The sequence below is a fragment of the Pan paniscus genome, chromosome 15 (genome assembly GCF_029289425.2).
Source record: "Pan paniscus chromosome 15, NHGRI_mPanPan1-v2.0_pri, whole genome shotgun sequence".
Taxonomy (NCBI): domain Eukaryota; kingdom Metazoa; phylum Chordata; class Mammalia; order Primates; family Hominidae; genus Pan; species Pan paniscus.
Window position 1 is genome coordinate 91705187 of NC_073264.2, and position 27013 is coordinate 91732199.

The following is a 27013-nucleotide window of genomic DNA, read 5'->3' on the forward strand; positions in this document are numbered from 1 at the left end:
AACACTTTGTTGCCTCATCCACAAGAAGCAATGCCTTATCCATTCAAGTTTTATGAGACTGCAGTAATTCAGTCACATCTCCGGGCTCCATTCTTGCTCTCTTGCTATTCCCACCACGTCTGCTGTTGTTTCCTCCAACAAAGTCTTGACCCCCTCAAAGTCATCCATGAGGGTCAGAATCAATTTCTTCCAAACTCCTGTTAATGTTGATATTTAGACCTCCTCCCACGAATCATGGATGATCTTAATGGCATCTAGAATGCTGTATCCTTTCTAGAAGGTTTTCAGTTTACTTTGCCCAGATCCATCAGAGGAATCACTATCTATGTCTAAATTGCTCCTTGATCCATGGGCTGTAAAGTGGATGCTGTGTTAGCAGGCATGAAGATAACAGTCATCTCCTTGTACAGCTCCAGCAGAGCTCTTGGGTAACCAAGTACATTGTCACTGAACAATAATATTTTGAGAGGAATCTTTTTCTCTGAATAAGTGTCAACAGTGGGCATAAAATAGTCATTGAACCATGCTTTAAACAGGTGTGCCATCATCCAGGCTTTGTTGTTCCATTTACAGAGCACAGGCAGAGTCAATTTCGCATAATTCTTAAGGGCCCTAGGATTTTCAAAACGGTGAATGAACACTGGCTTCAACTCAAAGTCACCAATTGCATCAGCCCCTAACAAAAGAACCAGCATATCCGTTGAAGCTTTGTAGCCAGGCACTGACTTCTCCTCTGTAGCTATGAAAGTCCTAGATGGCATCTTTTTCCAATAGGAGGCTGTTTCATCTACATTAAAAAACTGCTGGGCTGGGCACAATGGTTCAGGCCTGTAATTTCAACACTTTTGAGAGGCAGAGTTGGGAGGATTGCTTGAGGCCAGGAATTTGAGACCAGCATGGGAAACATAGTGAGATCCCTATCTGCACAAAAAACTTAAAAAATTAGCGGGTTGTGGTGATACGTGCCTATAGCCCTAGCTACTTGGGAGGCTGAGGCAGGAGAATCACTTGAGCCCGGGAGTTCAAGGCTGCACTGAGCTATGACTGCGCTGCTGCACTCCAGCTTGGGAGGCAGAGTGAGACCTCAAAAAATAAATAAATAAAAATAAAAATCTGCTGTTGACTATAGCCACCTTCTTAGCTGGATCTTCTGGATAACTTGCTGCAGCTTCTCTGTCTGCACTTGTTGCTTCACTTTGCACTTTTATGTTATGAGACAGCTTCTTAAACCTCATGAACTAACCTCTGCTAGCTTCCAACTTTTCTTCTGCAGATTCCTCACCTCTCTCAGCCTTCAGAGAACTGAAGAGAGCTGGGAACTTGCTCTGGATTAGGCTTTGGCTTAAGGGAATATTGTGGCTGGTCTGATCTTCTATCCAGACCACTCAAACTTTCTCCCTATCAGCAATAAGGCTGTTTCGCTTTCTTATCATTGGAGTATTCACTGGAATAGCACTTTTAATTTCCTTGAACAACTTTTCCTTTGTATTCGCAACTTGGCTAACTGGTGCAAGAGGCCTAACTTCTGGCCTGTCTCAGCTTTTGACATGCCTTCCTCACTAAGCCTAATCCTTTCTAGCTTTTTTTTTTTTTTTGAGACGGAGTCTTGCTCTGTCGCCAGGCTAGAGTGCTGTGGCGTGATCTCAGCTCACTGCAACCTCCAACTCCCTGGTTCAAGGGATTCTCCTGCCTCTGCCTCCCGAGTAGCTGGGATTACAGGCATGCGCCACCATGCCCGGCTAATTTTTGTATTTTTAGTAGAGATGGGGTTTCACTGTGTTGGCCAGGATGGTCTCGATCTCCTGACCCCGTGATCTGCCCGCCTCAGCCTCCCAATGTGCTGGGATTACAGGCATGAGCCACCGCGCCCGGCCAATCCTTTCTAGCTTTTGATTTAAAGTAAGAAACATGCCACTCTTCCTTTCACTTGAACACTCACAGGCCATTGTAAGGTTATTAATGGTCCTCATTTCAATATTACTGTGTCTCAGGGAATAGGGAGGTCCAAGGAGAGGGAAAAAGATGGCGGAACAGCTGGTCAGTGTAGCAGTCAGGACCACATTTATTAAGTTTGCTGTCTTATATGGGTGTGGTTCATGGTGCCCCCAAACAATTACAATAGTAATATCAAAGATCACAACAGATGTAATAATAATAAAAGAATTTTAAAATATTGTGAGAATTTCCAAAGTGTGACACAGAGACACACAGTGAGCATGTGCTGTTGGAAAAATGGCACTGATAGACCAGGCACGGTGGCTCATGCCTGTAATCCCAGCACTTTGGGAGGCTGAGGTGAGCAGATCACCTGAGCTCAGGAGTTTGAGACCAGCCTGGCCAATATGTGGAAACCCTGTCTCTACTAAAAATACAAAAACTAGCTGGGCATGGTGGCAGGTGCCCAGCTACTTGGGAGGCTGAGGCAGGAGAATCGCTTGAACCCGGGAGGCGGAGGTTGCAGTGAGCCAAGATCGCACCACTGTACTCCAGCATGGGGAACAAAAGTGAAACTCCATCTCCAAAAAAAAAAAAAAAGAAGGCACTGATAGATTTGCTCAATGCAAGGTTGCCACAAATCTTCAATTAGTAAAAAATGAGTATCTGCAAAGTGCAATAAGACGAAGGGCAATAAGACAAGGTGTGTCTGTGCCTGTACCCTCCTCCTTCACAAGCCCTTGGGGTGACTGACTAGTTGATGTTCTGAAAGACTCAAAAAAAGAAAAAAAAGAATGAAAACACTAACACCTGGAAAGGTATTTTAAGAGACAGTTGTTATATAAATACCACACAGATGAGAAAAGGGAGGAAGCCAACTGGAGGAGGGAAGGGAGAGATCACGTGTCGTTCATCAGTGAACGTGGTGGGCAGTAAAGCAGGCAAGGCCCATGGGGTGGGGAATTTCCTACTGGGGCAAAGTGGTCTAGAGCCCAGGAACCCTGGCAGAGGCTCCCCTTTAGCTAAGGAGTTCTCTAAGGGCTTTTCCAAAGCTCTCAGTGACTTGGAGTGTTCTGGACATTGAGGCCCTCAGACCTTGGTTGGTTTGTTCCATTCTCTCCTTTCCCCAGGTGATTGCTGAGGCCTCCGGGAGCCAGGTAACAGGGAAGGCCACCTCGTGACCCCAGACTGGGCTTGCACCAAACGCTCTGGTTGGAGCCTCACACAATTGCACTCTCATTCCTTGGTCAGCTGCACTCATCAATTTGAAAGGGGAAGGCAGGGGCAGGGAGGGGTGGTCTCCAGGGCCAGGGCCCAGAGCAGGCATCCGTGGATGTGTGCAGGGGAGAGAGGCCTGCCTTGGCTCCAGGTCAGCACCCTGCAAGAGCCTGAGGGTTTTAGACTTGGTGATTCTTGGTAGATCTGTCTTCCTTCCTCCTAAGCAACCCCACCTTGGCAACATGAGTGCCAAAGGCTAACCTGGAAACTTCTCTGTATCCAAATGAGCTCGTCTATCGACGCTGAGGCTGGCAACTCAGGTACGTCCTGAGCTCAGGGCAGCTGTGAGTGCAGGCATGCCACACAGCAGGGAGAGACACATCTAGGCGGGTAAGGGGCAAGAAGAGACACAAAGACTTCTTTCTAGTGGAGAGCAAAAGAGAAAGGCGCCAAGCTCAGTGGATGCTGCATGACCACGAGACCTAGAGCTGGGGCTGTCTGAGCCTCGGAGAACAATGAGAAACTCCCCCCGTCCATCAGAGTGGAGACAAAGTTCTCTAGGGCAGCGTTAGCCCTGGAGGAGTTCAGAGAGCTGATCTCTTTTACCTCCATCCCCACCCCCATCTCAAGAAGGCAGGTGCTAGTCTCCCATTTTACAGATAGGAAGAGTGGACATGAAACCTTCAAAAGCGATGGAGTCAGGATTCCTGGTGGGTTGGCCACTCACTGCTCTGGACCCTTGGTGAGTCCCTTCCCCTGTCTGGCCTCCGCTTCCCCATCTGTAAAAGGGGGTGATTAGATTAGGGCATTTCAATGGGATTCTCAGTCTGCAGTGCCTCTAACTCTCTGGTGAGTGTCAGGTCCAAAGGTTTCCATCTGCAACCGGTTCGTTTTAGGGCCTCAGCCTCGATGCTGGGAGAGACTTCTTACAGGATATTCTCCCTAGACCTTTGGGCTCAGTGATTTAAACTCGGTCTGAAGGTCCAGATCACACGTGGGGTTGACACGGCCCAAAGAGAGCCCCCGAGCCCTCAATGGGGAGTCTCTGGGACCAGCACCAAATGGTGGGAAAGCAATTCAGGCCCAAGATGACTTGGAAGCAGCAGGCCCAGTTGGCACAAATGCCACATTCTGAGTGACAGCCATCCCCTCTGGCTGAGTTCAGAGGCAGGCGGTGTGGGGGATGGGGGTGGCTGAGGAACGAAAGGCAGCAGCAGGGCTAAAATCCAGGGAGGTGGGAAGTAAGGAGCGGGAATCGGGACCAGTATCTGAGAACACAGAACAATCCACAGAAGTGAAAACCAAAGGCCTGATCCAAGCTAGGGAGCAAAGCAGGAAGGAGGTGGAACCTCAATATCAAATCACACTGAAATAACGGGGCAGAATTTCCAAGAATAAATGGTTCGGCTAGAGTATGTCAGATTTTAAATGATTTTAGATCATAATTACTAATGACAGACTGAACTGTACTGCCCGTAATTAGTCATCTAAGACTCCAAGACAGAAAACAGAAATAAACACAGCATTCATTTTTTCCTTAAGCTGAAGCAAAGGAATGCCTAGTGACAAAAGGCACCGCATGCTTGCATTTCAGAGCCTGCCCTGGGCCCATGAAGCTTCTGGGTCTGTCCTCGGTGAGGACAGGGTGGCCTGGTGCCATGCCTCCCTGGCCAGCACTGAGAAAAATGCTGCAGTGGTAGGAGAAATCCAAGCACCAAGCAGAAAATGTCTGCAGAGACTATCCCTGTGCCAAATGATGTTGTTTTGAGCAGGAGGGTTGCTGGGGAGAGGTGGGCAAGTAACCAAACAGGAATCATGTGGATGGACGGCAGAGGTTCTTATTCCCAGGGACATTCCTTTTACTCCAAGGAGGACACAGATGCTCAAAAAGGAGAAAATATTATAAGCTAAAAAAGTGCAGTTTCAAAAGGATGTGAGGAAATAGCTTACATCATAAGAAAACTTTCAATTACCTGATTCTCACCTCACACCTGTTCCACCAGTACCTCCCCCCCACTCAATCCTCTCCACTGGGTTTGCCCCTCTGATGGGATTTGACAGGCCCATCTTTAATTGGTTATTGCCATCGCTATCACCTGCAGCCTCAAAGACAAGGTGGCAGGCACTGCAAACCCAGTGAGACCCGCGTGGTCTCCATATCTCCTCCCCAGAGGAGCCCGCCCTCCTTAAGGCAGTGGTGAAAGCCATGAAAAGGCCTCGGTGCTGTGGAAAGCAGGGGAGGCTGCTTTCATCTAGGTTTGGGGTAAGGGTGGAGGCAACAGAAGAAACTCCCTCTCCCTGGACCAGGATGGGAGGAAGATCCTGCCTTGCACAGACACTGTGATCACAACCTACAGAGGGAACCGCCATATGCAGGGCTGAGGATGTGTCCCAAGTCACCATCCAGGGATGAGAGTGTGTCCCAACAGACGACTGGGGAGTGACTAATAGAAACCCCACTAGTTGAGAATTCATCTGACCTGAGGGAGGAGGGGCCTGATGTCTAGCCTAGAGGGCAAGCTCCTCTGTGGAGGAGGGCAAGAGAGCACAGGGGGTCTGGCCCAGGAAAAGTGCAAATCCTTATAAATCATCATTTTGGTTTCTGGTTGGGAACTCAGTCTGTCAAGAGCGTGATTAGTGTGAGTCTGTTTCTCAGAGGGGGATCTTGTCTGAGTGAACTGAGAGAACAGAAGGACCAGGCCTTGGAGTCCTGTGAAGCCAACAGACACCTGAGCCTAGACATGCCTGCACCTGGACACGCCTGCGCCTGGACATGCCTACACAGGGACATAACAGCCCTCAGGCAGGTGCCTGCCCCCTGAGCCTCTCTCAGCTGTGATTGCCCATGTGGACAGAGAGCAAGCAGCCAGGGACACACATGTGGCCAGGGGAGACTCTGCAGGCTCCAGCAGGGCACTGTTCCACAGTAGTCTCTGTCGAAGGATAGTGACGCCCATGCCTCCCAAATGGGATACAGAGTCTGACAAGGACGAGTATGCTTGGGGACAACAGGGCTGAGTGTATGAACTTGGGGGTGGTGGTGACTCCCTCCACCAAGGGCCCTCAAGCACAGGCTCTCCTCCAGCCTTTTCCCATGTTCAGGCCCGGAGTCAACACTGCAGATCAGCCTGGGGACCCGGCTGTACCCAGCACACTGAGTGAGAGCCCCCCACTTACAGCCTAGCAGGGCCTCCCTGAGGTCTGGCTTGTAATACACTGACATCCCACTGTGCTGGAGTGTTCCATTAATCAGCCTGACCAAGCCTCGTGATCTCATGTCAAATCACATGGCTGCATCATCCAATCCTGCCTCGAAGTCATTTCCTGCACTCATTTGGTCAGCAAAGGCTGTGCCAAGGCCAAGCCAGCAAACACTCAAAGCCTCTGCACCAAGGCAGGAGCCCTGGCTGGAGAGAAACAGCTGGTTCTGATGACCGCTGCTGAAAATCCAACACTTTCTATCTCCGCCTGGGAGCAAATCACCCCAGGGGCCTCCACCAAGGCACTCTCCCACCCTTTTCCACCTCAAAACCAGGGCCCTGGCTCTGCAGAAACAGGCAGCAAGTCACACTCAAAAGCGAAGCATCGTGCTCGCGGCCGACCACGCACCGAGATATATTCTCATTTCGGCTCCTCCAACCAGTGAAAGTCAGTCACGCTGGTGCAGAAAGGGAAGCTCCATGGGGCCAGGAGATGACTCACTCACTGTCAAACAGACGCAAAGGATCTCCCAGCCCAGGCGCGACCTGGATTACAGAGAATGACAGCGACACTCAGAGCTGATATTTGCGGAGTGTGAGGCACCCTGCTAACTCATTTAACCCGCACAGCAACACCACCGGGCACTGTTATTACTCCCATTTCACTGTCGAGAAAAATGGAAGCACGGAGAGATGAAGGGACTTATCTCGGGGTACGCAGTTAGTAAGCGACACAGCCGGGACTGGAACCCAGGCAGCTGGCGCCAGCACCGTGCTCCTGATCTTTCCACCGCCTGTCACTGAAGCTCTGGGTTCCTAAGGGACCACACCAACATACGATTTCATGACTTTCTTGTTCTGCTTCTGCTCCTAACTTACAGGTGACCTGGGGCAGATGACAAACAGCAGGGTCCCCATCAGTAAACAAGAAAGTCCTCTCTCACTGTGTACTAGGAGAGCACACGCAGCAGACACGACATATGAGGCTTCAAAGTTCTTTGTAGAGAAAGGTAATCCTTAAGCCAAGTATCAATAATTGTTGAAAGGGCTTCACACAGCTATCGAAGAAGCTAAAACTATCAAGCAGCTATCGAAGAGTGTGTGTCACCAGACAGAAGACAGAGCAAAGATCGAAGATGAAGTGTCCAGTAGGGGGCATCCAGTAGGAGGCACTACTTTGTCCTCGGCACTGTGAGTTGGAACTGCAGTTATAGCGAGTAAAGGCAAGAGAGAAATGAGGGCCTGTGCACTTTTCAGGGTCCTCTCAACAAGCACATGGACGCATTGGAAGGCTGGGCACTAAATACTTCATAAGCCTTGCTCTAGAGGAAAAAAAAGTTATTCTCCTCAATTTGGAAAACATTTTTTAATTATGAAAGAAAGCAAAATACAATTAACAGATGAAAAGGCCTTCTCACTGGACTATCATGAAGTTTTGTTTCCTGCCAGTCATTCTTTCTATGTATGGAAAGAAAACTGATACTTCGGATGAAAGAGATCCACGTCTAAAGATGGCCATTTGAAAGGGGGAAGGGTATTTCAAGTCTATTTCATCAGCTTAATTGTGCCTGGGCCTTATCCAGAGGAACAGAAGGGATCAAAAGATGTCTTTTGAAGACGTTTCTCCAAGGGAAAACTGCAGATGTGCCAATGCGTGAGCCTGTCCTGCCTGTCTGGATCCTGGGTAGCCCTCACTAGGCTGATGGATAAACTGGACAGACACACAGACACCGAGTGCCAGTTTCTGGAGGAGCCCCCTGGGAAGTTCATCATCTTCATGCTGAATCTCTCCTCCCACAGGGACACAAACTGGAAAACATGGTGCCAACTAAGAAAATAGGAGACAGCAATTTTTCCCAAATCTCAATGAACAGATGGACAATTTAAGAGACGAGAGAGAGAGAAAAACACCAGTGTTTTATAATTTAGCAATGCCAGGCAAGCCGAAGCTCACCTTTTTCCCTCAATTCCAGCCCTCTCTGCCATACTTCCAGCTCATCACGCATAATGGGATGAGATGTTTTCACACAGCAAACAAGCATGTAAACTGGAAGACAGTTTAAAGAAAGCTCCGACTTCAGGCCCCTCTTTGAACTTCAGAAGAGCCACCTTCTCAGAGTGGTGTCGTTAGTCAGCAGTGTCGTTAGTCAGCCTTTGGAGCTGTTAAAACAACTGAAAATGTAGTCATAATCCATAAGACATATCCACTGCACCTCACATCGTGGGGCCGTCTCCCAAACCTACCATCAATCTGCCGCACCTTCGGGTATTTCATAAGAAAATGCATTTTTCAAACAGCTCGGCCAATCTCTCTCTGCAAGTCTTCTGCTACTAATGTAGTCCCTTGAAATAGAACGGCAGCGCCACTCCTCAAGTTTTTATATTTGATGTTATTCCAGATTTCTGATGTTTCAGAGAACAGAAGATCATAGAGGAACTCCTCAAAGACAGCCTGTGTATGAAACCTTTAGCCTGCAGCCATCTTGATTGAACTAAGAGGTTTTCTTGTCTCACAATCCGTCCACAGAAGACAAACGAGCACTTTTGGGCCCACCATGCCCGGAACAAAAAGCTTATTCTATTATTAGATTGACCCCTTATGGTAACCTGAAAAATGTGTTTTTCCACCAAGCAGCGCTCCTGATCCAAGCTCCCTGCCAAATGCTTCTCATGCTCCACTCCACTCCCAACCCACCACCCCTAAGACCCCTCCAGATGAGGCACATGGCCCCCAGCGTACTCTTTGGGCCAACTGCCTCAGCCCAACCCCTAGCCACCGCCCGTCTCTCCTCCCCATCACTTTCCCCTTCTCCTTGGTGAGCTTCACCAGTGGTCTTTCATCACTACTTCCTTGGGGCGGGGGTTGGGGGGCAGTGCATGAAACACAGCCCCTCTGCCATCTTCTCACAAAGGGCTGATGGCTTTCTGTCCCTTTCCAGGCCCTCAGCCTTGCCTTGGAAACTTCGTTTAAGGGGATGGCCCCTTCATGCTTTTAATCTAGATTTCGTCACTTCTCAGCATTGGCTGTGAAATATAATGGCCTCCGTCCTAGCCTTGGGGAATGCTCATCCTGCAGGTGGACGCAGCAGTTCTCCTCCTTCCCCACTGCAGGGTGGGGGCTCCATCTCACTGCTGTCCCGATGCTCTTTCCATGGTTCTCAGTGCATGGTCCCTCTCCGGCTCACGGTCCCTCTCCGGCTCACAGGCCCTCTCCGGCTCACGGTCCCTCTCAGCTCACGGTCCCTCTCCGGCTCACGGTCCCTCTCCGGCTCACGGTCCCTCTCAGCTCACGGTCCCTCTCCGGCTCACGGTCCCTCTCAGCTCACGGTCCCTCTCTGGCTCATGGTCCCTTTCCGGCTCATGGTCCCTCTCTGGCTCACGGTCCCTCTCGGCCCACAGGCCTCTTCAAAGCGGCCTCACCCCACTTCACTCCACTTGCTGTCCACTCCGCCAAGCCCTGGCTGACCCCCGCCATCTGCTTCTGCTTCACACCTTTTCTCAACCTGTCAAAGGGACTGGAGGCGGACCCGAGCCTCCTGCTAATATTCTCCAGCACACATTTGTTCCCTAGCAATACTTCCCATCCCGGCCTTATCAGCTCCCCTCCACGCAACCTTCTTGGCTCCCTTCCATGTTCTCTCTCCTGAAAGCCCTTGTTCCCTTCTTACTTTCCAATCTCACACTTGCCCTCAAAAGCCCAGGCTGACGTTATCAGAGGGCAACCAGATGTCAGTGTTTGCACAGCCTGTCCCTGTCCTGGTGATTTTGTCCTTGGCCTGGGAATGACTGTCCAGGGATGCTGGTTCTCTGCTCCTCTGTCCACCATGAGCCATGCTTCTCTCCTCTCCCCACCCCAGAACATGGAATAACTGCTTTGGAAAAAGTTGCTCTATGTTTCTTTAATTCATTTTGCATACTGGGAGCTAAAGGCTTTTTAACATAGCACACGAATAAATGTAAATTTATACACTTATGCAAAAATAATACAAAAATATGCCTTTAGATTTTCTGGAAAAAGTCTGGTCAGTCTATGAATTCCTCCCCTTGTCAACAACATTACTTGGCAACTCCTTATCCCTCTAGCACGCTGCTCCCTTAATACCTGCCCATCCTCAGCAATCTCTGCCTCCCTTGTCTTGTGCTAACTCATTATTGCTAATAAACACATGATTTCTCTGCTCCCTTCTCACTACACATGAATTTAGACACATACATGAAGGCTAAAGCTATTAGAAGATCGTCCGTTTCCTCTGGGGTTGAATTTACATTTCTCTTGTCAAGTCTGACCTCTGATTTACTGTTCATGAATACTAAAATCACTCTTGCTTTTTAACAATACTAACAGGTTTGCATTTCTGCTTAAGGCATAGCCCTCCTGCAAGCTGCTGATCTGGCACCTGCTGCCACTTACAACTCCTGGCATAACTGTTCTCTGCCGTCACATCAGCCACCTGACCACCACCTGTGACACAGACAATGAGGCTTCCTTCTCCCTAACAGCCCCCACTGACTGCTTGTCCCCTGGCTCCTTGCCTTCCTCTCTGAGCATCAGGGCTGCTGCAAGCACACTTTCTACCCTCTCCCATGACCCACGACCTGTCTCCCAGTTGGCTCCTTCCCTTGGAGCCTCCGTAGTTGGCTCTTTGATGCTCCCTAGGGCTCTGTTCTTTAAACTCCTTCTAGTCTTGACCTTCTGACCCTGGCCTCCCTGGCCTCCCCCTCGCCACTCTCCCTGTGTGCCAGGCAACTGTCAACGCTCAGCTCTGTTTCCGCCGCTCTCTGCCACACAGGTCGGGGCCCTGCCTCCTCCCTGGGGCTTGACCTGGTAAGACAGCCTCTCATCTCCCTGCTGACACCTTCCTCTTAACACAGGGGCTTGCAAACCAATCCACCTTCTGTGAGGGTAGAGACAGAACCTTTTGTGACTTAGCAAGAGATGTCAGTTCTTGGGTTTAATCTGTCTGTATGTTGTATTGGCGCGGTTATCCTCATTTATATAGCTGAGGAAAATGAGGCACCAAGAGGGTGAATAACCTGTCCAAGGCCCCACAGCGAATGGGGCCAGAGCTGTGATTCTAACCCAGGCCAGCCTGGCTCCAGGGCCTCCTCCTGGGCCTCTAGGGTATACGTGAAGACCCCTTCCTCCCTTCCTCCATCGAAGGGCACAGAAACACAGCTTCCCTGTGTAGCTTGTAGGGAAGAGGACAGAGAGGGAGTGTGATGTCTCAGAGCTGAAGAGCCTGTGGGGTCCATGGGCTGCCCCTCCACAGGCACCAGAGGGTCCTGCAGCACCAGTGGGAGGGGGACCTGCCCTTGGCTGCATGGGGCTCCCCCTGGCTGTGGGCTGGGCTCTTGGGGACAGGCTGGGGAGAACACAGGCCAGGTGCATCATTTAGAAAATCACCAAGAAGGCGTGCTCAAGCTACCTTCGGGAGCCACACTGATCAGTCACTGGGCAAAGTTTCTGACTGCGAGACTCTAAACTCCTCAAATCTGTAGTCTCGCTCTTCTCAACCTGCCTCCAATCTGGATGGTTTTTCAATATCTCAGGATCCACGGAGAGAGGTTTTAATAGTTTATTATGATGACCCCTCTCTACTGGCAAGATCTCCAAAGCAGCTCATGTCTCTGAGCCTAGTAAGGCTCAGTCATTGCCGATGGACCCAGCAGGCGGGGCTCACCATGGCCCTAGTTTCACTCAGCAGTTCCCTCGTGCTGGGTCAACTGCTTGCTCCTTTCAGAAAGGAAAGCGCCTGGCATGTGTCAGGCATCTCAGGTGTCTTGAAAAGCTCCAAAGGTGAAACAGAAAACTCTCCCGGTGCGATTTTCCTATTTGATCTTTTGTCTCATGTGTTCCCCTTGGGGATGAACAAGAAATACTTCCCTGAATAATTCATAGTCCCCGAGATGGAAACATGCAGCCTCTTTTTAATAAAAAGGCTGGGACATGGTGGGGATTGTACCTCTTCTAGATGCTTTCAGCAAAAGCACAGAGCTCTGACAAGCTCTTTACAAATTCCTCTTCTAATAGTGAGAAAAAAATTAAAAGCCATGTAGTATTTTTAATCAAACAGACTAACATTTGGATAATATGTAAAATTATTTATAAATCTGTAGGGGGCCACAGAAAACTCACAAAGGGAAGTTGGAAAAAATTAAGTAGCTGTAATTATGGTAAGGTTTGATTTCTTTTTAAAACTGAAAATGACTGTCTTCAGTTTCCTATTTCATGAGCACCTACTAGGAGCCAGGAACTCTGCTAAGATTATTATGTAAATCATTTCATTCTTTCTCACAACATCCCACTGGGGTAGAAGCCCAATTCACCTAAACACAACAAGGCGCCTAAAGTTTAAGTGAAAGTCCGAGCTTCCCCAGGAGTCAGGACCAGGGCTTAGTTCGAGTGCAGATGTAACTCGTAAGCAGACACTCTTTCCACGGGGCCTAATTCCCAGTGCATCAGCATTCTTCTGCTGGAAACCAGCAGTTAGTGCCCAGCCCCTTTCTACATTTTGCAACATTACTATGAGAAATGGCAAGATAATGAAGGCTTTGGGATGCTTCGGGGAACATTTTATTTATTAGTTACAAAACCGCATCCTATTAGTCTTGGACAGACACAGCCTGTCTAGTCAAATGCCTTCATTTTGCAGAAAGGACACTGAGGTGCTGAGAGCCTTTCCTGAGGTTAAAGAGCAAGCAGCTGATGTCGCTGGGACCAGAACTGTGTCCTCAGACTCCCTGTCCAGTGCTCACTCTTCCATATCACACACCACCATCTGGTTATGGGTGCTAAGCCTCCACGGGTGCGGACACGAAGGGCCCTGAGCTTTATAATAAAAGGCTCTTCTTTCCTGCGGTTCATGACATCAGCGATGTCTACTGCTAAAAATGAAACAACAATTCAGAACCAAAGCCCAGCATGCAGGCCCAGGGAACGTGGCACGGCTTTTCACAAGCTCCTCAGACCCTGGTAACTTGTGAGTTTCAATTCAGACCCTCGCAGGAAGATGACAGAGGACTGGTGAGGCAGCTGCACTAACATACGTTCATAACGGACAGAACCCTCCTGAGCGAGCAGTGTCCCCACCTAACTGAAACCGACACGGCCAGGTGGCCAGCTCCAGGGTCTCTCAAGAATGATCCATGGCAAGGGGTGGGGGCAGCAGAGCAACCCCAGGCTTTTGGCCCAGGCTGTAGACAAAGGATGTGCACTCATTGAGCGCCGCCACACCCCTGCGCGGTGCAGACACTGGGGTGACTCATCTGCCTCCCACCTCTCAGGGCAACACGGCCAGACACCCCCGCTGGTAGGATGCTCCCTCCCAGCCAATGGCCTCAGAGACATGCTGGAGTCTCAGGCTCCCTTAAGGCAAGAGAGCCTCCCAGTTTGTAAAGTGTTCTGACTGTCATCCTGAAGTCTCCCCGGGATGTGGAAACCCCCGAAGGTGGCTACTGCAAGCAGCGCAGAGGCTGAGATGACAGTGACAATGCCCCACGGCCACAAGAATGTCTTTATCAAACCCAGAGCCACAGGGTGGCTTAGACTGCTGGCCAGGAGACCACAGCACCTAACAGGATGTCGGGTAGGGCTGCTGAGGCTATGCACAGCCAACTCTGGGGGTGCCATTTGCATAAACTATGGTAGAAACGGTGCCCTCTGGCTTCAGGCCATGTGACAGCCTGGCAAGCTAACTGCATGGGGCCTTTGGAAGCAGAGGAGGGTGGGAGGGTCATGTGCTACCTGCCGCTTCCAAGGGCTGTCCCCATGCCAGAGTAGGGGCCGCCGCCGGGCTCGCGGACTCACCAGTCGCTGCATGCTCTTCACGTGGGTGGGGCTGATGGCTAAGGCCTCTTCATACCACCGCCGCGCCTCGTCCATGCTTCCCCGGAGCTCAGCAATCTGGCCGCGCATGTAGAGGACGTTGTGGGACATTGGGAAGAGGTTGGCAGCTTCTTGGGTACAGGCTGTGGCTTCTGCAGGCTTCCCGATGCCGATATAGACTTCAGCTGTGAGGAGACAGCAATGGCACATGTTTTCCCGGTGCCCCTCTGAGGCCCCGTGAGCAGCCACCACTCTGATGTTCGTGTTCCCTGCACGGGAGTCTGGCGGGGCGCGGAGCCAGCTGATCCCTGCTCCGAGTGGAAACAGCTGCCGCTGACAGTCCCTCCTGCCCGCTCCTATACGGGGACTGGAGTCACTCGTGTTGTGGGCCTTGCAGGGCAGGCATAGGTCACCACCAGGCAAGGAGCAGTGAGGCCTGCCTAGTCCCTGCCCCAACCTCTGAGGGCACCCACCCTTAGGGCCCACCCGGGGCTCCTCAGTGTCTGGACAGAGGCTGGCCCGGTCCAACCCTTGGCTCTGACCCCCATAGAAAAAGGGCCAGAATGAACAAGGGCACAAGCAGACCAGAGGCACCCAGACCCTCAGAGGGCAACGGCTCTGCAGCCTGCAGCCCCATCATACTTCTTGGCATCAGGAGAGTGGGTCAGAGGGCAGAGCCGTTGCCCTCTGAGGGTCTGGGTGCCTCTGGTCTGCTTGTGCCCTTGTTCATTCTGGCCCTGAGGCTTCAGGGACATCTGAATCACCCCCCACCCCTCTCCAGGGCCAGCAGGGCCTGTCGGGGCTCACGGACCCCTTCTCCCACCTGCAGGCCAGACCCTTCCTCAGCACTCTTGTCTTGACCACTGGCGTATCCTGCAGTAAAAGAGGTTTGCACCCCTATCTCCCAGTTATGTGTATGTTTGTATGAATTAATATCTTACATGTCATATGATCCACAACAGCACACAAAATAGAAATGTTAAAAGAACAAAAATAAAAAAAGAAAGTTTAGGCAGGGTGCGGTGGCTTGTGCCTGTAATCCTAGTACTTTGGGAGGCCGAGGCGGGCGGATAGCTTGAGGTCAGGAGTTCGAAACCAGCCTGGCCAACATGGGGAAACCCCGTCTCTACCAAAAATACAAAAAATTAGCCGGGCGTGGTGTTGCACACCTGTAATCCCAACTACTAGGGAGGCTGAGGCAAGAGAATCACTTGAACCTGGGAGGTGGAGGTTGCAGTGAGCCAAGATCATGCCAGCCTGGGTGACAGACTGAAACTCCGTCTCAAAAACAAAACAAAACAAAAAACACCAAACAACAACAACAACGAAAAAAAAAAGAAAGTTTTACTATTTTCTTTGTGCACCTTACCATGTCATCCCCTGGAGCCCACTTTGGAAACTGCCTCAATTATGCAGAGACTCCCCTCCCTGCCTCCTGCCCTGGCCATGAGCCTGTCCTCCACAGCTGCTGCCAGGTTAACCCTGAGGCTAACCTCTGGGGCGGCAGCCACCTGCTCCGAAGCCCTCCTTCCCTGGGGCCTGGGGCTTCCGCGCCTGCCCAACAGGCAGCCAGGCCGAGGCCCTGTGCTCTGATTTTCTGCACCCACCGGAATATGGGCTGTAAGCAACATGAGGGCAGGGATGGTGTCTGTGCTGCTCCCTGCTGCGTCCCCAGGGACTAGAACAGTGCCTGGCACATAGTCAGAGCTCACTGAATCGCTGAATGGATGAAAGGTAACTAACAACAGCAGTAGCTAACACTTATTAAACATGTGCTTTGTACCTAGAGGCCTTCTCAGTTCTCATTTTATCTGCATGGTGATCCAGTAGGTACTATTATTTTATCCCCATTGTCTAAATGAGGAAACTGAGGTGCAGAAAGCGTGAACACCCTGCCCAAGTTCTCAGGGCAAACTGGAGGCAGAGCTGGGATTAGAACCCCAGCCACCTGGCTGGGAGCCTGTGCTTGCAGCCCCCACAGAGAACAGCATCTCTTCTGGCCCAGGGTGACATCCGACTCCTCTGCAGGCCTTGGGAGCTTGGCGCACTGCCCTTATCTGCTTCCTACAGCCTCCCTGAACCCCCGGGCTCTGGCCTTGCTAGTGCTGCTTCTGCACACACAGTGGGTGTCCCTGTCTCCACACTTGTGTCAGTTCTGTGGCCTGTGCCTGTAAAGCCGTCACTCCAGCCTCCTTCAGGGCCCAGATGGATCCCGCCATCCCAGGGAGCTCTCTGACCACCCGCCTCAGCTGAAAGGAAAGCCCAGCCTCTGCAGCTCCTGATAGCAGGGTCCCTGTAAGTATTTTTGTGAGGTCTTGGGTATGCCAGGGATAGCCCTGGCAGGCGCTGGGGCAGATCCATCTTTCTGGCTCCCAGCTTCAGGCCCGGGGGCGGGGAAATGGCTGGTGTGTATCTCATGGCTGTGGTTAGTGGCGATGCTGCTGACCTTTGACCTCAATCAGCCTGGCCGGTCCCTCCCTCGAACACCTCACATTCCTGGTGATGATATTTGTACCAACGACTGACTCCCCAGGCCTTCTCTCCCCAAGAGAAGGCTCTGGAAAAAGCGGGCCTCGCCTGGCCCAGATGCACCCAGTGCCTTCTGTCTGTACTTGTGCCTGCCAGTCCCTCCTTGCCAGAGATGACGGAGCCCAGGGGCTTGTGGAGGGGCATACTGGGTGACTCCTGCAGACACAGAAACTCAGGCAATTCCAGCACCATGCACTGAGCCCTGAAGGTGACCGCCCAGCCACGCCTGCCTCCTGGTCTCAGGAGACTCAACTCAGACGGTAACTCCTGAACTTCTATACTCACAGGGGACTCTATAGGGACAAAGAAGACATTTCTCTGCCCTTTAGTTTGGACCAGGCAAAACCTCTCCCTTCTGGGAGACAAACACCCTCCTAATGACACCATCGGGCTGTCTGATGCCTTTCAGTAACACAGTTCCCTCAACGCCCTCACCAAAGAGTCAAATGTGTGCCCACTGAGGTTTTGGTTCTCGAGTGCGGTGGCAACACAGGGGAGCAGGACAGAGCGTCCCTCTCATTGCACGCCTGGCTCCTGCCTCACTGCCAAGCTGGGAGTGAGTTCACTTCCAAGATCCCAGTCCTGGAGATGCTATAGGCTGGTGAGGCCGCCCAGCCTCTCCCAGTTAGAGCATTATGAACAAAGGCTGACATGGGAGAGCAGGGATGAACATGTCCAGAACAAGAATCAACGTGGAGAAAGCCGTAAATGCCAATAAGACTGTGTGCATGTCATTCCTGCTCTCCAGGGGTCCTCCATGAGACCAAATGTGATTCCAAGTATCTCATTGGTCGCCAAGCCTGCCTAAGCCTCAGGCCTGATGCTCTCGCTCCCTTCACGTGATGGGGAAATGGGAGACACAGACGGAACCAAGTCAGGATCATGACGGTAAGGGAAAGAATCCAGCCCCCATGGCACTTTTCAGTGCTGTGGAAGTTGCTGGAGGAAACCTATGGCTCTGATAAGGCCTGTGACCCTGATGGATGTGACAGCAAAATGCAAGGCCTAGGGTTACTCCCAAATCCCTCCGTTTTCAGCTCAAAAGGAAAGACTGAAGGCACGATGTCCTGCAGTGATTTTCAAACCATTTTCGCCAGTGAAGGCTGTTTCTTCCAAAGGGATCTTACCCCGGGATACAAAAGACTCCTAAGAGTGGGCAGTGTGGCTACCTCTTGTTTGCCCCCCTCTCTCTGCCTCCGAGGCGCCACTGGGAACACTAGGGTTTCCAATTTGCAAGCCACAGTGTCATGAGAACATGGAGGACTTGGTTCTTGGCCCTGCGCCTCGTGTGTGGCCTTGGGCAAGTCAATCACCTTCTCTGGGCCTGTCCACCTGTCAGGTGGGGGGGCCTGTGCCTGGCCCATAGCTCTCCCAGGGCAGTGGCAGGCATCAGACAACACAGGAGTGGCAGGGATCAAGACAAGGCCGTGCCAAGGGATCAACCCTAGGCTGAGCGTTTTCCTGCCACATCCGTCAGGAGCACAGGCCTTATACCAGTGCCATAGGTTTCCTCCAGCAACTTCCATTCACCAGGAAGCCTGGAGCCCAAAGCGAGTCACAAATGGTGAGGGTAAGTAACTCTCAGTCAAGCCTAAGCTCTCTTGGAGACCGCAGGGTGAGGAAGCTGAGGTGCAAAGAGATAACCAGACTCATTTGAGCCCCGCAGCTCTATTTTGCCGGGTCAGAGTATTTGGGGGATCCAGGTCTAGCCTTTCCATTTCATCATGGCCCCTTAAGACAATGACTCTGAATAGCCATTCCCTCTCTAAGAGGAAATTACACTTGCATGGGGCACAACGTCTTAGGCTCCAGGAATGAAGCTTTAGTGGTGGGGTTTCAGACACCAATCAGGTAGTTTGAGATGGAGTTGGAGATAAAAAGGAAAGGATTTCTAAGGTTTCTCACCACCCGTGAGATCACCCCAGGATGTAGCCTTCTTTGCCTAGGCATGTGGCTGGGCCTCTAGGACAGAATGAGGCCACAAGTATTGATTATGAACCTGCACTACTTGAAAAGCCTTCTTTCCTGGGAGTCCATAGCCCAAACAAGGACCACATATTCCTCCCAACCTCCCCAGTAGCAGAGCTGGGGATTTGATCTCCATCTGCCTCCCTCATCTTCACTGGTTGGGAACTCAGGAAGAAAAGAATATCATTTATACTTTCCCAAAGCCCCTCACATAGAAACAGTATGGCTTTCTCGCTAAACTGTAGACAACTCCTAGCCACAGTCATTTCTGTATCCCTCAGCAGAGGATCTACAGGCTGGTCCCCTAGGACACAACTTAGTAGGTGCTCAAGAAAAGTCTGCAGATTACTGAATGCTGGGTGTGGGTCAGAGCAGGGCAGCCATTTCTGTGGCACAGATCAACAAAGACAGGTGAAGGCCAGGGAAGCAACAGCAAATGAAATCTCCCTTTCCTTTCACCAAGGAGTGAATTCAATTTAAAAAAATAAAGGGCCTTGTAAGCTTATTAAGAGATACAAGAACTGGTACCAAAGGAACAGCACCACAGTGAAACGGGCTCTGGGAACTCAACGCCATCAGCTGCCAACAAGAACACACTTCAGCGCAAGGTCAGTGCTCCAGCTGCAGGGCAGGGTCTGGAAGGTCACTCTCTGAAGAGGTTCCAGGGACAGATATTCTGTCCTGGCCGCTGGTGGCTGACTGCCTCTCACCAAAGGCAAGGGGTGTGGATATTTCCTACCTTATTTTGAGAGCTCCATAAGCTCTGAATGTTCTCTTAGGAACCCTTGGTTTGTCCCTGCTACTGGGTTACTATGAAAAATGTTGTGGATAAAATCTCTCCACCGTGTACAAAGCTTATTTGGCATGAACATAACCCAAATGCTTTTGCTTGGCATTTAAAATTCAAAATTAGGGCCCTGCCGCCTTTCCAACCTCCTCTTTTGCCTCAAATGCCTTTCAGCTTCCCTCTGCCCAGGACCCCCCAGAAACCCAGGGCAAGCACTTTTCACCCTTCCATTATTCCTCCACCTGCGTGTGCTCTGGGACACCCCTCGACCTCATCTGCCCTGTCACAGTGAGCCGCAAGTGTGCCAACCCTCCTGCAGGGCTGGGTCAAGCCTGTTCCTTCCTCGCACCCTAACTCTGCCTTGCGCACAGAGGGCTTCCTGGAACGGTTTGCTGAACCAGACTGGAGACGTGATCCTAAAAGGGCTGAGCTACGCCATGAAGGTTTCTCTCTCAAGGTGAAGTGGTGTTCCTGGCTGGGGGACCTGGTGCTAGATGCACCCAGAACCTCACGCAGGTCTAGTTTCCTCATTCATTCATTCATTCATCAAATGCTTGTCAAGCCCCTGTTTCATGTCAGCTGCAAGGGGCTTGCCCTGGGCTTGGCTGTGCAGGGTATGCACAGGCACTGGGCTGAGGAGGCTGACAACCAGCCTGCGCCCCACTGCAGGCTGTATGCCTGGACAGGGCTGCGCCAGCCTGGAGGAATGTAAGGAAGCCCTTTCCTTCTCACAAAGGTGTCCTCCACTAGCCAAGGCTGTTCTCTCTGGGGACTTAGTCTATTCAGAAGGGACATCTTTCGGAAACGCACACAAAGGAACAGTCTAGGCTGGAGGCAGCCCTCAGAACGGCCCCGAGATCTTCTACTTCACCTGCACCTGGCAGAGAAATGTGACGGAAAGGACGCATGGCAGTAGGTACCTCCCGACCTCGCAGCTCAAGCCGGCAGCCTCCCTGACCCCTCCAAACCATGTCCTTTACCCCTGACCCTGCCTCCCTAAAGAGAGATGCTGTGGAGGGCAGAGGGGTCCCACCTGATCGCAGGGTGTCTGCTAGCACAGAGGGTGCTCCTGGAGCCCACCTTCTTTTTCACATAAAAATCAGCACAAGGGCCAAGCAGAAAGGGATCCTGTGTCCTGATGGGTCTCCTGTCACCCTTCCAAGCCCTCAAGGCCTAGAGAGGCCTTCAGCTCTGTCGGCTTTCACTGGACTTAGCCTTAATTCTTTCTTTGTCTGAGAAGGGTTAGCAAGTGGAAGGAGGCAGTGATTTTGTCTTCAAGTGCCGTCCTACCCTGAGCTTCCCTCGGCCAGGCCCCATGCTGGGACCTGAAGTCCCCAAATTGAGCACAGCCCAGGCTCTGGCCTCCTTGAAGGCCCAGCCAAATGTCTTTGCCAGGGTCGGGCTGTGCAACTGCCATTAGTCTCTGAGTCTGCATCTGGCTGTGTCAGTTTGTCGAGAGGGATCCCTTCTCCAGGGGCTCCGTGGCACAGCAGGATGAGCTCCTCCTCCCCTAGCTGCAGCAGTGACAGGCGCTAGCCCTTCCTGGCCTCAGCCCTGCTGTTCTGACTCCTGACCCATCCCCTCGGCTGCCTTGACACATCACTCAGAGAGAAGTCAGAAGCCAGCCAAGTGGACCCCGAGCCTCTTCTGGCCACCAAACCAACAACTCATCTGTGTCCTCTGTTCCATCCACTCTGTGTCTCTTCTGCCTTCGTCGCTGAGAGCCAACCCCTCTGCCTGCGCCCTGGACCCCACAACACTCTTGCTGGAGGAATTCATTTCACCTCCACACATCCCGCGTCTCTTCTGGATGCCGAGGGCCTCATTTTTACCTGATCATCCCTGTGGGCAATCAATGTGCTCCAATGGGCTTCAGCCTCCTCAGTCCCTACGCAGCTCCGCACACCCAACCAACATGCTCCAACGGGTTTCAGCCCCCTTCAAGCCCCAGGCTCCCCATCACATCCCTCATTGCTGCTCCAGAGGGATTCTTCTTGCAAGAACTGTGCACCTTCTGTGCCTCAACTTCCTCACTTGCCATTTGCTCTGCAACCCACACCAGATGGCATCCATCTCCACCACGCCACTAAATCCAGTCTCGTCACCATCACCAACATTCCCATACATCAGGTCCAGCAAATGCTTTTGTCTCTACATTCCCAACCTCTCAGCGGCACTGCCCACCGGCCACATCCTCCTTAAAAATCGTTATTTTAGTAGTTGTTATGTGTTTGCTGTTATGTGGTTGTCCTAACTCTCTTCATTTAATAGAAGACACAGAGGCTCAGTGGGAGTGGGAATAGCTTGCCCAGGTATTACTGCTAGTGTGTGGCGGGGCCAGGGTTGTAACTGATGAGTCAGACCCAGGTTCTCGCCTTCACTGCATGGGCTCCTTCCTGCCCCACTGGCTGCCATGATGCCGTCTGTGCTGCTTTCCTCCCGCCTTGCCGACCACTCCCCTTCAGTTGCTGTGGCTCTTCCTCTGCTCCTCAATCTTTTTTTCTTTTTTCAAGGTGGAGTTTCGCTCTTGTTGCTCAGGCTGGAGTGCAGTGGTGCAATCTCGGCTCACTGCAAGCTCCACCTCCCAGGTTCAAGCGATTCTCCTGCCTCAGCCTCCCGAGTAGCCGGGATTACAGGTGCCTGCCACCACACCTGGCTACTTTTGTATTTTTAGTAGAGATGGGGTTTCACCATTTTGGCCAGGCTAGTCTTGAACTCCTGACCTCAGGTGATTGACCCGCCTCAGCCTTCCAAACTGCTGGGATTACAGGCATGAGCCACTGCACCCGGCTGCTCCCCAAGCTTTAAATGTGGAGGGGCTCAGTCTCAGTCTGGCCCTTTCACTTCTCCACCTACATTCTCTTCTTAGGCCATCTTAGCACCTATCTTAGGCCTTTAAAGGGGGCTTTAAATCCCAACTCTTAAAGGTATGTTTCCAGCCCAGATCTGAAGTGTAGACCGGAACATCCAGCCGCCTGCCTGGCATCCTGACTTCCTTGTCCTCAGGCACCTGACGCTTCCAAGCTCAAGTGGGACTCTGAAGTCTCTGCCTCCCTGACTCCAACTCATCAGTTCTTCCCCAGGCTTCCTCATTGCAGCAAATGGTGTCACCAGTCACCCACAGACTCAAGCCCCACACTCAGGTTTCCTTCCGTATTCCTCCTTTTCCTTCACCCCTCAACATCCAACCTACAACAAGTCCCATCAGTTCTGCCTCAGAAGGCATCTCAGGGTCCCCTCCTCTTCATCTCCATTGAGACCGCAGACCAAGCTGCTGTCCTCCACCACCTGGACCAATGCTCCCAATTTCCTGCTCTGCCGGCGTCCACTTTGACTGCCTTCCATCCATTCTCCACATTGAGCTGGAGTGATTTTTTTTCTGGAGAGGGGCCTTGCTATGTCGCCCAGGCCGGACTCAGGCAATCCTCCCACCTCAGCCTCCTGAGTAGTGCCCAGCTTGGAGTGATCTTTTGAAAGTGGTCCTTTCATGCTCCTGCTTCAAGTCGCTCAGTAGCTTTCCAATGATTTTAGGATTAACTAAAAGATCTTAACATGGCTACCAGGGGTGCTGGCATGACCTGAGCCTGGGCCCTTCTCCTGGCTCCCCTTGGCTGCTTTACTGCTTACTCCTCAGGGTTCATGCCCCAGGGGCCAGTATTCCTCTAACACTCAGAGCTCAGGCTGCCCCCAGGGCTTCCCACATGCTGTTCTATGCCTCCATCGTCCCTGACCTGGTGCTAGTCACTGCTGAGGTCACTGCCCAAGTATGTGCAGGCTCCCTCTGGCTCCCCTGGTTGGGGGAGGCCTTGTGTTATGAGGGGTCGCAGGGGCCTACAGTGCTCCCCCCAGCACTTGGCACAGGGAGTTAAGTGCTTCTGTCATTGTTCTGTTCCACATCTGCAAACGCCATGAAGGCCAGGAGCTGTGTCTGTCTTCATAACCAAAGGACTGCAGTGCCTCGCTCCACTGTGGCAGGTGGAGATGCTGGACGATACTGTGTTGACAACTGAGTGCCTACTGTGGGTTGGAGCTAGGGTTCTGGGGCCACACTGCTTGGGTTTAGATTGTGGCTTTCTAAATCTTTAGCCACGTAACCTTCGGCAAGTGACCTGATAGCTGTGTCTCAGTTTCTTCACCTATGGAATGGAGTGAATACTGGTATTTATACCTCATAAGGTTATTATGAGGACTGAACAAATTAAGACATATTAAAGTCCTTGGAATAGCAACTGACACATCTACAGAGTGTGGTAAACGTTAGCTGGACAGGCTTGACCCTCAGGGACGTCGTGTTCCCTCTCACAGGCGCTCCCTGTACAGTGACTGCACACACCACCTGTCTGGGAACTGTCTTCATCTCGTCACGAACGGGGCAAGGCTACGGGATTACCCCTTTACCCTGCTGATGCAACCTCTGGTGCCTGGGAGGAGTCTGGGCAAAGGGGCCAGGCCAGGCCAGGCCAGGGCCAAGGAATTTGTGAGAGTATTACAGCCTTAAATTTCCAGCAGAAATCAGAAAATCTGATCTTGCACATCTAAGAATAGCCGCTGGTTTCAACCATGAGAGGTGCCAAAGTGAAAGCTGTAATTATTAGTAAGTAACAAGCAGAAATTAACCACCTACCGCAAAGTCATTTTTAGCTGCCGTCCCAAGGTGGAAATTGAAAAATGGGCACCAAGAAGCTGTTTGGTTTGGAAAAGACCCTGGCTCAGTGCTGAAGGGCTGTGGACATGCAGATTTCCAATGCCAGCAGTAAGGTGTGCACTCAAGGAAGATGAGGAATGGCTCCTGAGGAACCATGTCTTGAGGTGCCACATCCCATGCTCTAATGGGGCTCTCCTGACTTCTGCATAGTGAGACTGCAAAGGTGCTCACTTCTATCCAGCCTGGGCTCCCACATTGCAAAAATGGAGAAAATAACCTTTCTCTGACTTTCTTTACAGAATAGTATATAGACAAATGGCACTGGAAGATACCTGGAACTTTTAGGAAAAGAAACCATAAACATGAATAGTTGCTTTCCAAATATCATGGGAGGCACAGATGCCGTAAGAAAAAATTGATAAATTTATTTTAAAAAATGGCAAAAAAGACAAACAAAAACTAAAAAAAAAAAAAAAAAAAAAAAAACAACCCTTGGAAGAAGATGTTTACAGCACCTATTTCAGAGACAAGGCAGATTTCTTTGACACACAATAAATGCTTAGAAATAAAAAGGAAAAGCTCAGTATCTAAGAAGATAAATGGTCAAAAGCTATGGACAGAAAACTGAAATACCATTTTCTACTTGTCAGACTGGAAAGATCAAGGATTCTGAGAATTCACTGTGTTGGCAAGGGCGTGAGAAAGTGGACGTTAGCACATTGTTGACTGGAATGTAAACTGGTACAATTCTGTGGAAGGCAATGGACAAAACTTATCAAAATTAAAGAGTACACACCCTTTCATCCATCAGTTCCACTGTTTAGAGTTTATCTTACAGATAAAAAAAAATACACAGTCAGCCCTCAGTATCCATGGGGAATTGGTTCTGGGACCTCCCTTGAATACCAAAATCCATGGATGTTCTAGTCCCTGATATGAAAGGGTGCAGGATTTGCACCTCCTCCTGGTGTATTTTAAATTATCCTATGCACATCCTCCTGTGTATTTTAAATCATCTCTAGATTACTTAAAATACCTAATACAATGTAAATGCTATTTAAATAGTTCTTATACTGTATTGTTTAGGGAATAATGACAAGAAGACAAAGTTTGTACTTGTTCAGTACAGACAGATTTTTTTCAGATATTTTTAATGCAAGGTTGGTTAAATCCGTGGATGCAGAACCTGAGAATGTAAAGGGTAGACTGTGTATAGGGATACTTATTGAAGCATTATCTGTAATGGCAAAATACTAGAGTGGGGGAGCTCAAACCACATAAGGTAAAACCCGACAGTGCGGTGAAAGCTGTTTTCTTCTAAATTTACCTCTTAAAAGGCTATGTGAAGGTATGATATGATTCTACATCTTGACTCAAGCAAAATCATTGCTTTGAAAGAGTCAATATGGCACAAATTGCCATAATAATCTAAATGTTATCAGCTGAATTTAAGATTCAAATCTAAATGTTAATCAGTAGAGTATTGGTTAAATGATGGTCTAACCATACAGTAGACATACTCTGTAGCTGTGACAAAGTATAAGTCACCTTACAGGTGCTGATGTGCACTGACCTACCAGGTAGCACATTCAGGGGGTGGTGGGGGACAAAGTACAGCATGTGAGATTTCTGGAAGATGCACAGAACCGGTGACAGTGGTTGCCTGTGGCGGGGGTGACTGATGCTCAGGGATAAGAGGGAGCCTTTTCACTTTGTGGCTTTTCAATTGTGTGCCATGGACCTATGGAAGGGAGCACCTATCATACAGAAAGTGGGGACCTGCTATAGAGGCAAGCATCCCTCATCTCCTGGGCCTGTCCCCTTACAAAGCAGCTGGCGGCACAGGTGTCCTATTCACTATCTCCTTGTCGTATACATGCACAGACAAGTGGCCTAGGGACCCTCTGCTACAATAGATTTCTCTGCTGGAAATCCAAGGTCATCTCCGAGTGACCTTTCCTGCAAGCCTCAAATCTGGGTCCACCTCCACTGTGGGCTCCCATCACGAGCTCCCACTGTACTCAGTTCACCAGAAAAAACCACCAGGAGAGAACAGGCCCACAAATGCCACTCAGACACCATGGCTTTGGGTGTCAGGCCTTGATCTAACTAATTTCTTCTAAACCTTACAAAACTTATGGGCTCTGGCAGTATTGTGGGAGCTGATGATGGACACAGGAAACAGAGGTTACCTGGTTTCCATGAACTGCCAAAAAATCGAGTCACATTTATTTTGCCTCTCAGAGCAGTGGAGCTCAAATCACATAAGGTAAAACCTGGCAGTGCAGTGGAAACTGTCTTCTAAATTTTCCTCTTGAAGAACTATGTGAATATATGATACGATTCTAAATCTTGACTCAAGCAAAGTCATTGCTTTGAAACAGTCAATATGGCACAAATTCCAAAAAGATCCTAATTGACTCCATTCATTCATCCTACACGCAATGCTCACCGTATGCATACAGCACAGTCTGCTCAGGGTTTACAGGGTCGACAGTCACTTTCCATAGTTCAATTCCACCACCTTCTAGAATAGTAAAGTCACACCCATTCGCTAGGAAGGAGAACTTGACTCTGTCCTATGGGCCATGCAATGAGAAACGGATCTTGTGTGATTATATTAAAATTCAAGGACAGCTCCAAGAAGGCTGGGCACAGTGCCTCACACCTGTAATCCTAGCACTTTAGGAGGCTGAGGCAGGCGGATCACCTGAGGTCAGGAGTTCGAGACCAAGCCTGGCCAACATGGTGAAACCCTGTCTCTTCTAAAAATACAAAAATCAGTGGAGCATGGTGGCAGGCACCTGTAATCCCAGCTATTTGGGAGGCTGAGGCAGGAGAATTGCTTGAACCCAGCAGGCAGAGGTTGCAGTAAGCTGAGATCACACCGTTGCACTCCAGCCTGG

General features: G+C 50.6%; 1 protein-coding gene across 7 annotated transcripts in view; it reads right to left on the bottom strand.

Moving 5' to 3' along the window:
- The window catches only part of TTC7B (tetratricopeptide repeat domain 7B), a 275379-nt gene that overhangs the window by 23216 nt on the left and 225150 nt on the right, over positions 1-27013 (bottom strand). For all 7 annotated transcript variants that reach the window (XM_055097944.2, XM_034938007.2, XM_034938006.3 and 4 more), the window contains one exon: positions 14161-14363. In XM_055097944.2, coding sequence (XP_054953919.1) covers positions 14161-14363 — 203 coding nt within the window. The remainder of the gene's footprint in view (positions 1-14160; positions 14364-27013) is intronic.